A 14,534-nucleotide genomic window follows, 5' to 3' on the forward strand; every position below is an offset into this window, starting at 1 on the left:
TAGAAATTAAGATAAGTTACTTAAGGCATAAGTAACTCATATAAAGAGCTTTTTTTTATTTAAAGTTATTTAATTATTTTTGTTTTATAAGTAGAAATTAAGATAAGTTACTTAAGGCACAAGTAACTCATCTTCATTAACTTAAGACCCAAACGCCCCCTAATGAGCCAGAGACGTGATTTTCAAATTTTCAACAATTTGTAACTTTTATCGTGAAGATATCGCTATACTGTTGCAAAATTTATTTAATTTTTAAATAATTAATGCATTTATATTTAAACTTTGAGATTTACTACAATAGCAGGTAGTGCAATGAGATACATAGAAACTCTTGCTGTTGGATTCGAAATGAAAGACTTCATGTGGATGAGATCCACCCCGTCCATCAGGTGACCCACCCTCTGTTTGGGACAAGGCCCAGAAATCAGGCCGAATCAACGCTCGGGATAAGCTACACCATGGGAAAATAGTTGACATGCAAGTCATACCACTAAAATCGTCCACGCTGTGTGTGGGTTCCACTGTGGTGTCTATATGCCATCCAATCCAATCATCCAACGCGCCACACCAATTAAAAGGACATCCAAAAATCAGGACATTCCAGGAATGTCCACACCACATGAATTTATAGGTTTTTGGTGGGATTTTACACCGTACCCTATGGTGTGGCCCACCTAACTCTTGAATTGGACTGATTTCTACAATCCATGGTGAAAGTGTCGCGACGCACGTTATGCAGGTTTGTCCCCCGTACGGCTCGGGGCTAACATATGCCACATTCCAGGGCAACTGATGAACAGCCCTACCATTTCACACGTACCACATGCGCACGTACGGGACCGGCACGTGGAGGTGCCCCCATTTCTCTTCTACGTTTCCAGAACGTCAGAAGACCGAGACTCCACTTCTCCATTTGAGAGAGAGAGAGAGAGAGAGAGAGAGGGAGGAAGAGAAGAAATGGCGAGAAATTTCTGCGATTACCGAATCCTTCTAATCGTTGCTGCAGCTGCCTTCTTCTTCATCCAGGTATTTTCGCTCCAATCTCTTCTCCTTCTTTCAGATTCATCTTCTCTGTTGGAGAAAATCACGATTTTGCCACTGAGCTCCCGGATGATCCTCATGTAGCGCAATTCGCACTTATTTTCAATTCCGGATCTTGAAACTTTCCTCTGTAATCAGTCTTCTTTTTTTGTTGTAAATTGCTGTGGATGTTCGTCTGTATTTTTGATCTTACATTTTCAGTTTTTATCTTGGATTTAACGAATGAAACGGTGGAAACTCGAAATGGGGTTCTTAACAGGAAAGAGATATTTGAAATTGACTGCAGAGTTTAGAAATTCCGAGTTTGGAGAGTAGATGCGGAAGCGACAGTGATGATCTTAGACCGAGTTTGGATGTTCGACTGAATCAAAACATGATAATTGGATTTGATAATCAATAAATGAGCCAAGTGGTAGGCTAGTTGCTGCTGGATTTGATCATTAATGTGAATGGAATAAATTGTAGTTGGGTTAGATTTGAGAATCAAAACACAACCTTGGCTAGAAAAGAAGAAGGGGTTTTAGTTAAGTTTGAGGTCTGCAGTAATGGGCTTTGAATGAGATATATGAATTTCCTGATGTTGGGAAGAGATCAGGGGTCGTTTGGATGCCTATTAAGTTTTAGGTGTTGTTTGGATGCCTGTGAGTTTTTAAGTTGTAAATGGCTTAGGTGCTGTTTAGTAAACTGAAAAATAAGGTCTGGAAATTAAATTAAGTTCCGAAATTGTAAAGTTCTGAATTTTAATACTTTCAAATACAAAAAATTTTGTTTGAAAAAAGTCATGATATCTGAAAATAAACACTTTATTTATTTATTATTTAATTTTTTTAATAACAAAAATTTGTTTGGTAAACACAAACCACAAATATCTGAAAATTAGCAAATTGTCATATTTGCCCCTATTGTTTCATAATACAAGGTTCACCAGAGAGAGAAAAGCCCACCATGGCCAAGCTTGTAACTAGGTGATCGGATGACAATCTGATCGTACAAGTTGCTTACATGATCGCATGGGCAGGCTCATCAAAATGAGGGCCCCACACGATCATCATGGGCTGGATATGTGGGGCCATCACCCACAAAGGGTGGATGGGCCCTACATATGCCACATGTGTGGTCACTAATCACAAATCAATTAAGGATCAAAACACACGTTCATATGATCATCAAAGCAACATGAATCAAATTCAACTATCCAAAAATAATCAATCTACGTCCATGGACTGATCTGATTGGATCTCCATGATCGAGCACCTCATTGACTAATATGAGTCAATGGATAATTCTAGGATGCACACTTTGGGCTGTGGATCAAGTTTGGGCCCAATCTGCCTTCATATCTAACATATCTGATCGAAACAATTCTTTTCCAATAAACTTTTAACATTGGTGGTCCTGGATTTCTATGGCTAGATCTGGACACCTAGTGCCCGATTTGGTTTGTCCAATCCCACACGCACGTCCTAAATAACAATTCAATAAAATTTCATCGCAATCAGATCACTAGATTTTGAGATATGTCTCACCTAATGTAGGCCATCGCTTGGTCAATGGAGAGTCAATCTTATCCATCCAATAACTATGCGGTCTGAACTTTGATCGGGGCAAACGGCCACATATTTCGAAGTTGGCATCAGGGACTACATTCCCATTGACTTAGATGTCCCAATAGGAACCTTTAGATTGCCGAAAAGTGGGCCACAAGTCAACTGATGTCACCTTGGATCGTGGGGCGCTTATACCTGGACAACCAAACTTGTTCTAGCTAGATCTCAACCATTCGATGTCCGTTTGGGGCGTGCGACCACTCGTTACGAAGGTATTGATGAGTATTTACAAGATGCACGATTAATATTTCAGTTTAGATCACAATAAGTGGATTAAATGTGAGCTGCAATCTAGTTGTCTAGCAATGTCTAACAAGGGCGTGTGCAGGACATTTGCACGTCCAAAACGTCACATGTCTACACATGGCCCACATGACCCACAAGTCACATGTCCCAAGTGGGCCTTGCAAAACAATTTAAGTGGGCCCACATGGTGACGCATGATCTCATGCACAAGGATGGGCTGGATTTGCGCTCAAGTGGGCCCCACATACATCCCATATTTATTTTTGAAAAAAATCTATGGCAAACATGAATTAGGAAGCCATTATATCCTAATAGAAATAAAATACCTCTCAATAGGGTAATATGCTAATTGGTTGAAGAGAGAGAATCAAGGGAAAACAAGCTGGAATATGAAACTTCCAAAGTGACTTGCAAAAGGGGGAAATAGGTGCCATATGTTACCCCTTGTGCAGGCTTAGATCTGTACAGTGGGCCCTACTCCAGGCCACGTGGGCATGAACCCCTTCTACCATTATTTTCTCCAAGCTTGTAAACCCCAATGTTACACGTTGTCTCTCCATCCAACAACCATGGCCCATGGATCCATATGGATGGTATGTAACTTGTGATGTAAGATCTCAGGTGAACACCATCATCCCAGTGAATCTGAGTCCACTATGATGGACCTCAAGGTATTTGTAATATCTGTAATGATTCTCTCGTCAAAACTATAAATGTATATGACTCATCTCATGTAAACAATGAAAACCATTCAAAATATGGAACCTTACATCATGGCCCATCCACACCACATCTACACAATCCAAAACTATCAAATGCTAAGGCAATATTCATAGGATGGAACAGATGAGAAAGAGGGAGTGAACTTAGTAGGTTTTGAAAGCCCGGGAGGGTAATGTTGTCATTTTAAATTGTTGGTAGGGATGTTTTTGTCAACATCTATTCAAAAGTTTAAATGTCAACATCTATTCAAAAGTTTAAAGGAAAATCACTTACCACATTCAGTGACAGGTGATTAGTGGATGGCTGATAGCTGAAAAAATAATGAATTTTCAATGAAAATTAAAATTGAGTGCTTAATTTTTTGCATCTAGCAAACGGTATGAATTTTGAAAATCATCGAAAATCACAATTTTCAGTGATAAAATGACACTTTACACTTGAAAGTGTTTACTTACACTTGTAAGTCACATTCAGGTGTAAGTTATTTACATGCTTGCCTATTTGGATGTAAGTTGTAAAGTATTTATAGGTAAACATTTTTTGTGTTTGGATTAACTAGTAGAGTGTTTATAGGTAAGAAAGTTTATATTCACACACCAAACATAGCTTGAAGCCAGAAATCGCTAAAAAATCTTTAAATTTCATAAAAAAAGCTTGATATACCAAATGCCATTAGGTTGAGCCCATCTAGATAAATCTTTGAGTTGATTTTTAAGCTAAATCAATCATCAGGTGGGCCACACAAGTGGACAAACATATTCAAAATACCTGTATTGTGGAGCAGTTACTAAATACAAGCAACAAGGAAATTAATAATAGTAATAAAAAGTCCAAACATAAACTTTAATAACCATGGTCCAAAACAAATCATAGCACATTCATAAAAACATTTATTAGGAAATCATTTTCTCCAACCCTGTGTATTTAATGCTAGACTTAGCTTTAAGGAGCACCATAGCTAAATGTGCCATTTTGTAAGGTATTTGTTGGCCCTAAACAACATTTCATCATCGATAGTTCCCATACTCTCCAACTCTTTCCATACCTTTGTTAACATTTTGGTTTTAAAGCCGATGTATTGTCATTGAATCGCAAAAGTGATTCAACTTCTGCACCAAACTCGCCATGGGAGTCGCTTTCTTTTCCTTTGTTGGCCTTGGAGTTGAGGTTCCTACATTTGGATGCTTTCCCCTGATTGTTGAGGTTGAGGATAGGTGCCATCCAAATATGTATCATCCATGGGCATATATGCTCCGGAGGGGTATGGGGATTGAATGATATGGTCAGGTCTCTTCTTCGTCAGTTTCGGCAGGAGTGTGTGATGTGTTTCCTTTAGCATAATTGTCTCTGCATATAATCTCAAATTCCTTGGTTTTTATTTTTCGGACCTCAGGTTTTGTTTGTGAAATAATAGGAGATAAGAAATGAGATATTCTTCATACTCAATGTTGTCAAAATTGTTATCATATGGCAAATCGTAAAAGGGGTTGAATTGTATCAAATCGCAAATCGTATCGAAATCGTATCGTAAATCATAAGATTTTTTCTGATTTTAAAAATATACATATAAAAAGCAAATGAAAAAATATAAGTAAATAAAAAAAGATTTAAAACTCATTAATAATCCATTTCCCATCAACATGTGCCAAAAAAGTAATACATATCATGATATTATCAATTGAGAAAATGTATATGGTATACATATCATGATGTTAAAGGATTCTTGTCTTTTTCCTTTGTTTTCTTTTGTTGTCTTTCGAAAAATTTACCTCAAAAAACACACTAGTCCTTTAATAATTTTGTTCTTTTGTACATTTCTTAACTGTAAAATCATGTTAGAAAAAATGACATTCGAATCCATTGTGAATAGTATCTTGATTTCTTTGTTTTGGGTTTTTGAATATCAAAATCCCTAAATCTCCTCTTGCCTCTCTCTCTTTATCTCACTCAAAAGAAAAAAATGAGGATATATTTAATAGGGGAGGCCTTTTTCATGATTTATGAGCAAAAGGATACAACGACAGAAGAAAAAATTGGATAAAAATTGTTTTTTAAGTAATTTTTTGGCCATTTATGTAATCTATGATTCTCGTATGATTCATACAATTTGATACGATTATTGTACGATTCGTACGATTATTTGGGATTTACGATTTGGGTGTACAATTCAAATCGTACACCCATACGATATGATATGAATCGTACGATTTTGATAACACTGTTCATACTTTTAAAAGTAAAAAATTGTCTTGGACATGAAATATTCTTTCAACTTACCTTAATAAATTCATCCCAAACCTGGAACTCCACAATCACGCATTTTCATTCATCATCCCAACTGAAGTCAATTTTATTCGTGGCAGTCTTCATCAAAATTGTAATTTTTCTTTAGATATTGTAAACAGTTCTTGTAGTTCTCAGCAACCACATGTACACAAAACGACTCTTCCATTGCCTATTTGCCTTTGCTACTTTATTCATTATAGCTTCCCCAAAACAATGGCCAAACTACTTCTCCAAATTTACTTCCTCAACCAATAGGTTTACCATATGTTCGTCCATATATGAAGTCCAGTTGACTTGTACCTTGCATTTGTTGCTGCTTGCTTTTAAAACTTGCTATAGCCGACATGCCTTAAAAATTTTCACATTTGCAAGTAGGATAAGGTACAAAGAAACAAGATAGAAGCGGTGTTAGGAATAGTACATAACATACAATAAAAATAAGAAAACAATGTATTCATATTCCAAATAACAATTAATTCATACAACGCAGTTGTGATTTACATTGTTATAGAAAAATTTTCGAAAAACAATTAATTGACATTTTATCTAGGTCAGCAGTTAGCTGCTGTAAGTCCTATTCTAAATGCTTTCCATCTCAATTTCTCCCTCCTAGCTCTTGTGAATTCGCTTTCTCGGCACTTTCATTTTTCTCCTAGCTATTTTCAACTTCTTCCTTACTACCTTGGTCTTCCTCCACACCAGCTCCATCTTCCTCGCCATTGCTTTTGTTGATAATTCCTAAATCAGGCTCTAGATCATGACTCTTGTTCATAATATGGTTGGGTAAGAAATAACATGCAAAAACTTTATTGACTTGTGTATTTATTTGATAAGCGGGGTGTCACGCCCCAAACACGGAAACCGGGCTCACAGAATTCCTGATCGCCGAATCTGGCGCTGACAGCCTCCGTAGTACTCCATTCTCAGCTCCCGACACCAGTGTTGTCATGTGTGGTCGCATATGCGAATATGCGATCGCATATGCGCATATATTTGGCCCGATAGCATATGTGGCAGTGGCATATGCGATCACTGCACATATGCGATCGCATATGCCACATGTGCCAGCATATGTGATCGCATATGCGATGTATGCGATCGCATATTGGCCAACGGTCAGATTTTTGACCGTTTTTTGACCTTTTTTAAAAAAAAAATTTAAAAAAAATCCGGATTTTTACTCTATATATATGCATTCTAAGCATTCCTACTTACAAAAAAAGCTCAAACTCTCTCTCTGTTCTCTATTTCTCTTACTACATCCTCTCTTACTAAGCACTTTACATTTTACAAATTACAATCTACATTCTACATTCCATCCACTCCTCTCCATCCATATTCCATTTCCATATTTCTGTTTTTTTCTTTTCGTTCAACTTTCAAGAATCAAGAGGGTACAACAATAATCAAGAATCTAGAATCCAAGATACATGTTACATGATACATTATTCATACCATCCATATTCAAGATTCAAGATCAAGAGTCAAGACAAGAGTCAAGAGACTCCTCACTCCTCTAGTCCTCTCCAATCTCCATCCACTAAGTTTTCTAAGTTCTAAGTTTCTAATTCTAAGTTTCTAACAACTTCTTTCTATAATTTTTTTTTTGAAATATTTTGTTTGTTAATTGATTTGTTAGTTGTTACTTTCTTAATTGTTAGTTGTTACAAGACAACTTACAAGTTTGAAGTTACAACTTACAAGTGAAGTGACAAGACAAGTTACAACTTACATTACAAGACTACAAGTTACATCTTACAAGTTACAAGTTACAACTTACATTACAAGACTACAAGTTACAACTTATAATAAGTTCAAGAAGATTTCAAGATTACAAGTACAAGACTACAAGTTGAAGTTAGTCTAGTTACAACAAGATTTGAAGTTGGGAACCTCTTTTAGATTTGTTAGTTGTTACATTTGTAATTTTACTTTTATTTGTGTGTAAATCTCTCTCTCTCTCTCTCTCTCTCTCCTTTTCTCTTTCTACAAGTGTTAGTGTGTAACTCAACTCTCTCTCTCCCTCTTCTTCTCCCTTTCTAGTTTCTACAAGTGTAAGTGTGTAACTCTCTCTCTCTCTCTCTCTTTCTACAAGTGTAAGTGTGTAATTCAACTCTCTCTCTTTTTCTCATTTTCTTTTCCCTCTTATTCTCCTTTTCTACAAGTGTAAGTGTGTAAGCGTAACTCAACTCTCTCTCTCCCTCTTCTTCTTCCTTTCTAGTTTCTACAAGTGTAAGTGTGTAAGTGTAAGTGTGTAACTCTCTCTCTCTCTCTCTCCCTCCCTCCCAAGTCCCATCTCTTTAGGCTCTTTAGTACTCTTTACTCTTACTTACTCTCTTAGATGTACTTCTTTCGTACTTCTTAGTTCTTCTTCCTATACTTCTTAGTCTCTTACTTTACTTTTCTTTTTATTTGTAGTTTATTTTCTAGTTTATAGTTAGTAGCTAGCTAGTTACTTTTTAGTGCTAATAATACACACACACCACCACTATCCACCATCATAATGTCTTCTTCCCAATCTTCCTCTTTGAAGCCTAAGTTGAATGACCTGGGTTGGAAGTATGGGCACTACCGTAGTGCTGCCGAAAAGACTCACATAGTATGTGAGTTATGTGGGTTTGTGAGTTCCGGTGGCATTGCAAGGCACAAACAACACCTTGCACATTTACCGGGGTCAAATGCAAAAGCATACGACAAAATTACTCCAGAAATTCGAAGGGAGATTGTGGAGTATATGGAAAAACAATCAAAAAAGAAATACGATGGTGCCCTACGTCAGGAGGAATATATGGAACAAGATGCATATGAAGATATAAATGTAGTTAATGTAGATGAAGCTAGTCCTACTCCCCCTACTTCAACAGGCCAGTCTAGACCACAAGTACAACCATCGAAAAGAGCCCGAGGGCATGGGCCCATAGATAGATGGTGTAGACCACACCCCGAGGATGTGGTCGACTAAAGGGGTAGAGGGAAAGGGCCGGCTCAAACAACTTTAGAGAACCGGTATAAACAAAAAGATAGGAAAACCACAATTCAATATATTAAGTGGTTTTACCAAACCGGCGTTGCTTTCAACGCCGTTAAATCGAAAAGCTTCAAGGTAATGATTGAGGCTATAGGTCAATTTGGACCTGGGCTTAAACCTCCTTCATATCATGAAATGAGGGAGACATGCCTAAAAACTGAAGTTGAATATACACAATCCTTCATAGCTGAATATAGGGAATCATGGAAAATATATGGTTGTTCACTAATGGCCGATAGATGGACCGATAGATCCGGTCGGTCTCTCATTAACTTTTTGGTAAATTGTCCAGCTGGGACAATGTTCTTGAAGTCAGTGGATGCGTCGGGCCATTTACACACAAGAGAATATTTGTTTAACTTACTAGATAGTGTAGTTGAAGAAATAGGTGAGGACTATGTTGTACAAGTAATTACAGATAACGCAGCCTCGTATGTAATGGCTGGTCGTCTTCTTATGGAGAAGAGGTGACGTTTATTTTGAACCCCCTGTGCGGCCCATTGTATTGATCTTATGTTAGAAGATATAGGTAGATTATTTATAAACGTTATTGCAAGGGCTAGAAGAATCACGGTCTTTATGTACAAACACGCTCTTCTCAATCGAATGAGAAAACACATTGGGGGTAACTTGTTACGTCCAACAGTCACCCGTTTTGCTACAGCCTTTTTAACACTACAAAGGCTACATGCAAAGAAATTAGAACTTAGAAGCTTTGTAGTGTCGGCCGGTTTTACAAGTGGGCCTTGGTCAAAGAAGGCTGACGGGAAACAGGTTCAACAAACAATTCTTTCTCAAAGTTTTTGGACTCAGGTGGTAAAGGCGCTAAAATCATCCAAGCCCTTAGTCTCTGTGTTGCGATTGGTGGAAGGGGATGAGAAGCCCGCAATGGGCTACATATATGATGCGATGGAGAGGGCGAAAAATAAGATCATGGACCATTTTAACTATAGAGACCGTGATTACAGGCCAATTTTAGATATTATAGATAGAAGATGGGGCAGCCAAATGTCATCCCCATTGTATTCAGTTGCCTACATCCTTAACCCAGCCTGTTTATTCGCTTCTGTTGATCCAGCAGAAGCACTAACTATGCATATGGTTGGATTTATTGATGTCTTGGAAAGAATGATTCCAGATAGAGGAGAACAGGACAAGATCTCAACTTTGCTGGACTTTTACACAAAAAGTGAAGGGATATTCTCAAGGGATATCGTAATAAGACATCGGACAATGAAATTACTCAGTAAGTACTTCTATGAATGAATGTTAGTGTACACTGTCAACTGTGTACTGAACTCTTACAGAAAGTTTTTCTACAAAGTGTCTCTAAGAGATCTAACGATTCTAACCTATACTTAAACTGTTTTTCTCAGCTGACTGGTGGGCTGCCTATGGAGTGGACCCAAACAGGAAGGATCCAGCTCTAAAGAAGCTGGCTATGAAGATTCTTGGACTCACGTGTTTTGCCAGTGGTTGCGAGCACAATTGGAGCACGTTCTAGTCGGTAAGTAAAAGTTTAGACTGTTTAGTAATTATTTTGTTTTTTTGTAAACTTTAATTTTTTAGTAGCCTAAGACCCTAAGCTAAATTAATTACCTAAATAGCTAATGCCAAATGCGCTTTCTTTCTTGCAGATTCATACCAAGAAAAGGAATCGCCTTGAGCCAAAAAAGCTTAACGACTTGGTTTTCGTTCAATACAATCAAAAATTGCGAGAACGATTCCAAAGTAGGAAAGAAAAGCTCGGCTTCTTTGACTCTATTTGCTTAGATGAGTTGGATGCAGATAACAAGTGGCTCGTAGAGACGGAAGACCCGGTATTTGCTGGAGAGGATCTGACATGGGCACAAGTTGAAGATGCCGCATATGGATTGACACCTGGTGAAGGTAGTAGTACCACTCGAAGGCGAAGGACGAGGGGAAGCCGGGGGGCGAGTAGTAGCCGTCAACCTGTTGATGAGATTGAGGAGATTGGAGAAGGGAGAAGGTGATAATGATGATCAAATTGAAGATCATCCACCATTGGATGTTGATGAAGTATTAGTACGTACAGATGACGAAGAAACGGAAGAAGAAGAAGCGTATGTGGAAGAAGGAGATGACTCGAATGATGATGATGATGGTGGTGGTGGTGGTGGACCTGGTGGTGATGTGCCACAATGGATGCTAGATCAATGTATATCATGAATCATGATTATTGATTAGATAAATAATAAATACATAACTACTTAATTTTGTTTAATGGTTGTCTCATAAGTCTAAGTGTGTTGATGTTGTCGATTGTTTGTTGATAACTTGATATTGAATCATTGATAACATGATATATTATGTATTGTATCACTATCATAGTATCATGTACATGTAGTGTTGAATGTTGAATATGGATATTTGATATTTGATATTTGTTAATTGTTATTGTTAAATGTAAGTATGTAATGTAACTACTAGCTAAAATGTTAATTGTTAATGTTATTTAAGATCATTTAAGAAGTTAATTATATTGTAATTTGTAAATTACTAAATTGTAAATGTATGATGTATGATGTATCAACTATCATGTATGGAGTATGGTTTTATTTTTATTTTACTTAAATTAAATGTATTTCATGTCCTAATGACATATAATAATTTATTTTAATTTTTATGATTTTTTTAATGATTTTTTTTGATTTTTTTCATTTTTTTTTTCATTTTTTGAAAAAATGCGGAAAAAAAATACAAATATGCGACCGCATATGCGATTGTGCGATCGCATATGTGCACACGCACATGCAATCGCACAGGATCGCATATGCTATTTGACAACATTGCCCGACACTCATATGCCAGATTCCGATCCTGCGATCCTACAAGGAGGATTTCCAATATATATATATATATATATATATATATATATATATATATATATATATATATATATATATATATATTTGTAAAGGAGCATAACCACAAGCATAACCAAGTCACAAAACAACATTACCACATATCCACTATATCAAAAAAACTTGAGTACAATGCGGAAAGGGAAATACAATGATAGACAAAAGCTCCAAGATGATCTGCCACACTCCTACCTCAGCGCTGTTGCGATCCAATGTTACTTGCACGCAACGGTCGTGCATAAGCTTACGAAAAGCTTAGAGGGTGGTGTAAGTGTGTGCGCAACGCAAGTGCCAAGTATAGAATATTAGAGTAATGCGGAAACATGCTGGCATGCTCATGAATGCTATCAGCTGTACCAAGGCTATGCGATGCAAGGCCTACCTGGCCGAATGTCATATGCAAGATGTAATGCAACTCAAGCATGTCAGTCCTCATGGGAATCCATATATCAATACAATTCATCTCTGGAATATCACTGGGGTCTAGTACATTACAAATCAGATTGCCGCCACATCGCGTGCAACAAGGTGAGTGGAAGAGACCTCACTATCCGCTTGCTAATATCGGGCTCGGCTCGTCGATAGCGGACCCATTCCTCGAGTTGGTCAAACTCAGCCTAGCTTTGCCCCCTCTTGGGCGGGTAAGGCCGCACCCCCTTCCAACCGACTACGACACAGTGGGAAGCGCGACCTCCTGCTATTCGGCACTCTGCGCTCAAAGCATCCACTCTGTCTAGACATTGGAGCGACCTCCTGGTACTATAGGGATTTAGGGAATTTCGCCTAGGGACATTTATCGCACCCCAAGTAGAGAAAGATTTCCGGTGTCCAATCCTACCATCCACGATATGCCTGTGGAGGTTACGACCTTGATATCGCTAGGGCGTATAATAATCATGTCATACAAATGCGAGATGCATGAATCACACTATTAGTCATGCAGCAATCCTGCGCGTACCGCGCGCTCATGTGGGACAACTCCGCCTATCAGGGAGTCCCATAAACAATCTGTCCAAGGGCATATGCTATGATCAGTCACTTCTCGTATCAAGCATACATATGATGCGTATGGACGTGTATCATGACGTCATACTAAGCATGTTATACGATGATGAAATCTCTCCTTATAACAAGGATGGGCCTAGATGGCCTACTCATATCAAGGATGAGCCTAACAATTATGGGGGCCCAACAGTTTAGGTTAGCCCACTAAGGGAAGATGAGAATGGGCCTAACAATGGGCCTCAGGAAGGGTTACAATGCGTACATTTAACCATCATTGCTCTTACAATGTGGACATTAAACTATCATTGCTCCCAAGGCATGGCCCATTTAGAACCAACTAGGAAGATGAATGGGTACCATAAACACTATTACATATGTCATGGTGGAATCACACATCACATCGGGTCTCATATACATCGCGTTGGGCCTCACACAAGAGCCTCACATACATCACGTTGGGTCTCACTCATGGGCCTCACATGCATCACATTGGGCCTCATACAAGGGCCCCATATACATCGCATTGGGCCACAACCCATGGGCCTCAAATACATTACAATGGGCCACAACTCATGGGCCTTAAATATGTCACAATGGGCTACAACCCCATGGGCCTTAAATACATTACAATGGGCCACAACCCATGGGCCTCAAATACATGACAATGAGCCACAACCCATGGGCCTCAAATACATCACAATGGGCTACAACCCCATGGGGCTCAAATACATTACAATGGGCCACAACCCATGGGCCTCAAATACATGACAATGAGCCACAACCCATGGGCCACGATTACATCACAATGGGCTTTGCCAAATGGGCCATAAATACATCACAAAGGGCCTCGCCAAATGGGCTATAAATACATCATGATTAGGCCTGCGGGGCGGCCCAATCGATGGACGGCTTGGATTAAATACACATCATAGTGGGCCTGATGGGCGGCCCGGATTCAATAGATACAATAGGTGTGCCCCACTGTCCTACGCTGGACGGTGGAGATGAAACACACACATTAAGGTGGGGTCCACATGTTTGGACGGTGTAGAGAATACTCATGCATCAAGGTGGTCCCCCGTCTAGGGACTGGACGGCGTGGATGCCACATGTGTGGGCCCCACGTCCCAGATATGGATGTTTTGGATATAACACATACCTCATGATTAGACCCATGGGGCTTGCTAACGTCAATACAACAGCTATATAGGTGGGGTCCCCAGCAAATGGACGGTACAGATAAAACTCATACATCACTTGTGGTCCATACAGATGGACGGTGCATACAACACATGTATCAGATGGGACCCATTGAACTCGCTGACGTCCATACAGTTGGAAGAACACATACATCATGGGGTCCACGTGATGGATGGCTAAGATAAAACACATATACTAAGGTGGGCCCCACCGTCCAGCAGTTGATAGGACCCATACATCAAGGCAGGCCCCACATAGCACGTCCATGAATGGACAGTGTGGATATAGAATACGTTCATCAAGGTGGGTCCCATCCCACATGTGTAGCACGTGTGGGGTGGGCCCCACACAAACACCAAATGGATGGGCGGTATGGACATAACACGTACCTCATGATGAGACCACAGGGCATGTTGGCGTCAATCCAGCAGCAATAGCTACTGGCTGTCCAGCAGATGGACGGCCTAGATACAAGATACATTAAGGTGGGTCCACATGTGTGGGACCCACTAG

The 14,534-nt window shown here is 39.1% G+C and overlaps 1 protein-coding gene across 5 annotated transcripts in view; it reads left to right on the forward strand.

Moving 5' to 3' along the window:
- Positions 1 to 868: 868 nt before the first annotated feature.
- The window catches only part of LOC131243341 (alpha-1,3-mannosyl-glycoprotein 2-beta-N-acetylglucosaminyltransferase), a 69,801-nt gene continuing 56,135 nt past the window's right edge, over positions 869 to 14,534 (forward strand). For 4 of the 5 annotated variants that reach the window (XM_058242637.1, XM_058242635.1, XM_058242634.1 and 1 more), the window contains exon 1: positions 870 to 1,026. In XM_058242637.1, coding sequence (XP_058098620.1) covers positions 958 to 1,026 — 69 coding nt within the window. In that variant the 5' untranslated portion in view covers positions 870 to 957. Of the gene's footprint in view, positions 1,027 to 14,534 lie in introns of all 5 variants that reach the window. The other variant, XM_058242638.1, reaches the window with a different exon arrangement.

Source organism: Magnolia sinica, chromosome 4 (genome assembly GCF_029962835.1).
Source record: "Magnolia sinica isolate HGM2019 chromosome 4, MsV1, whole genome shotgun sequence".
NCBI classification, from domain to species: Eukaryota; Viridiplantae; Streptophyta; class Magnoliopsida; order Magnoliales; family Magnoliaceae; genus Magnolia; species Magnolia sinica.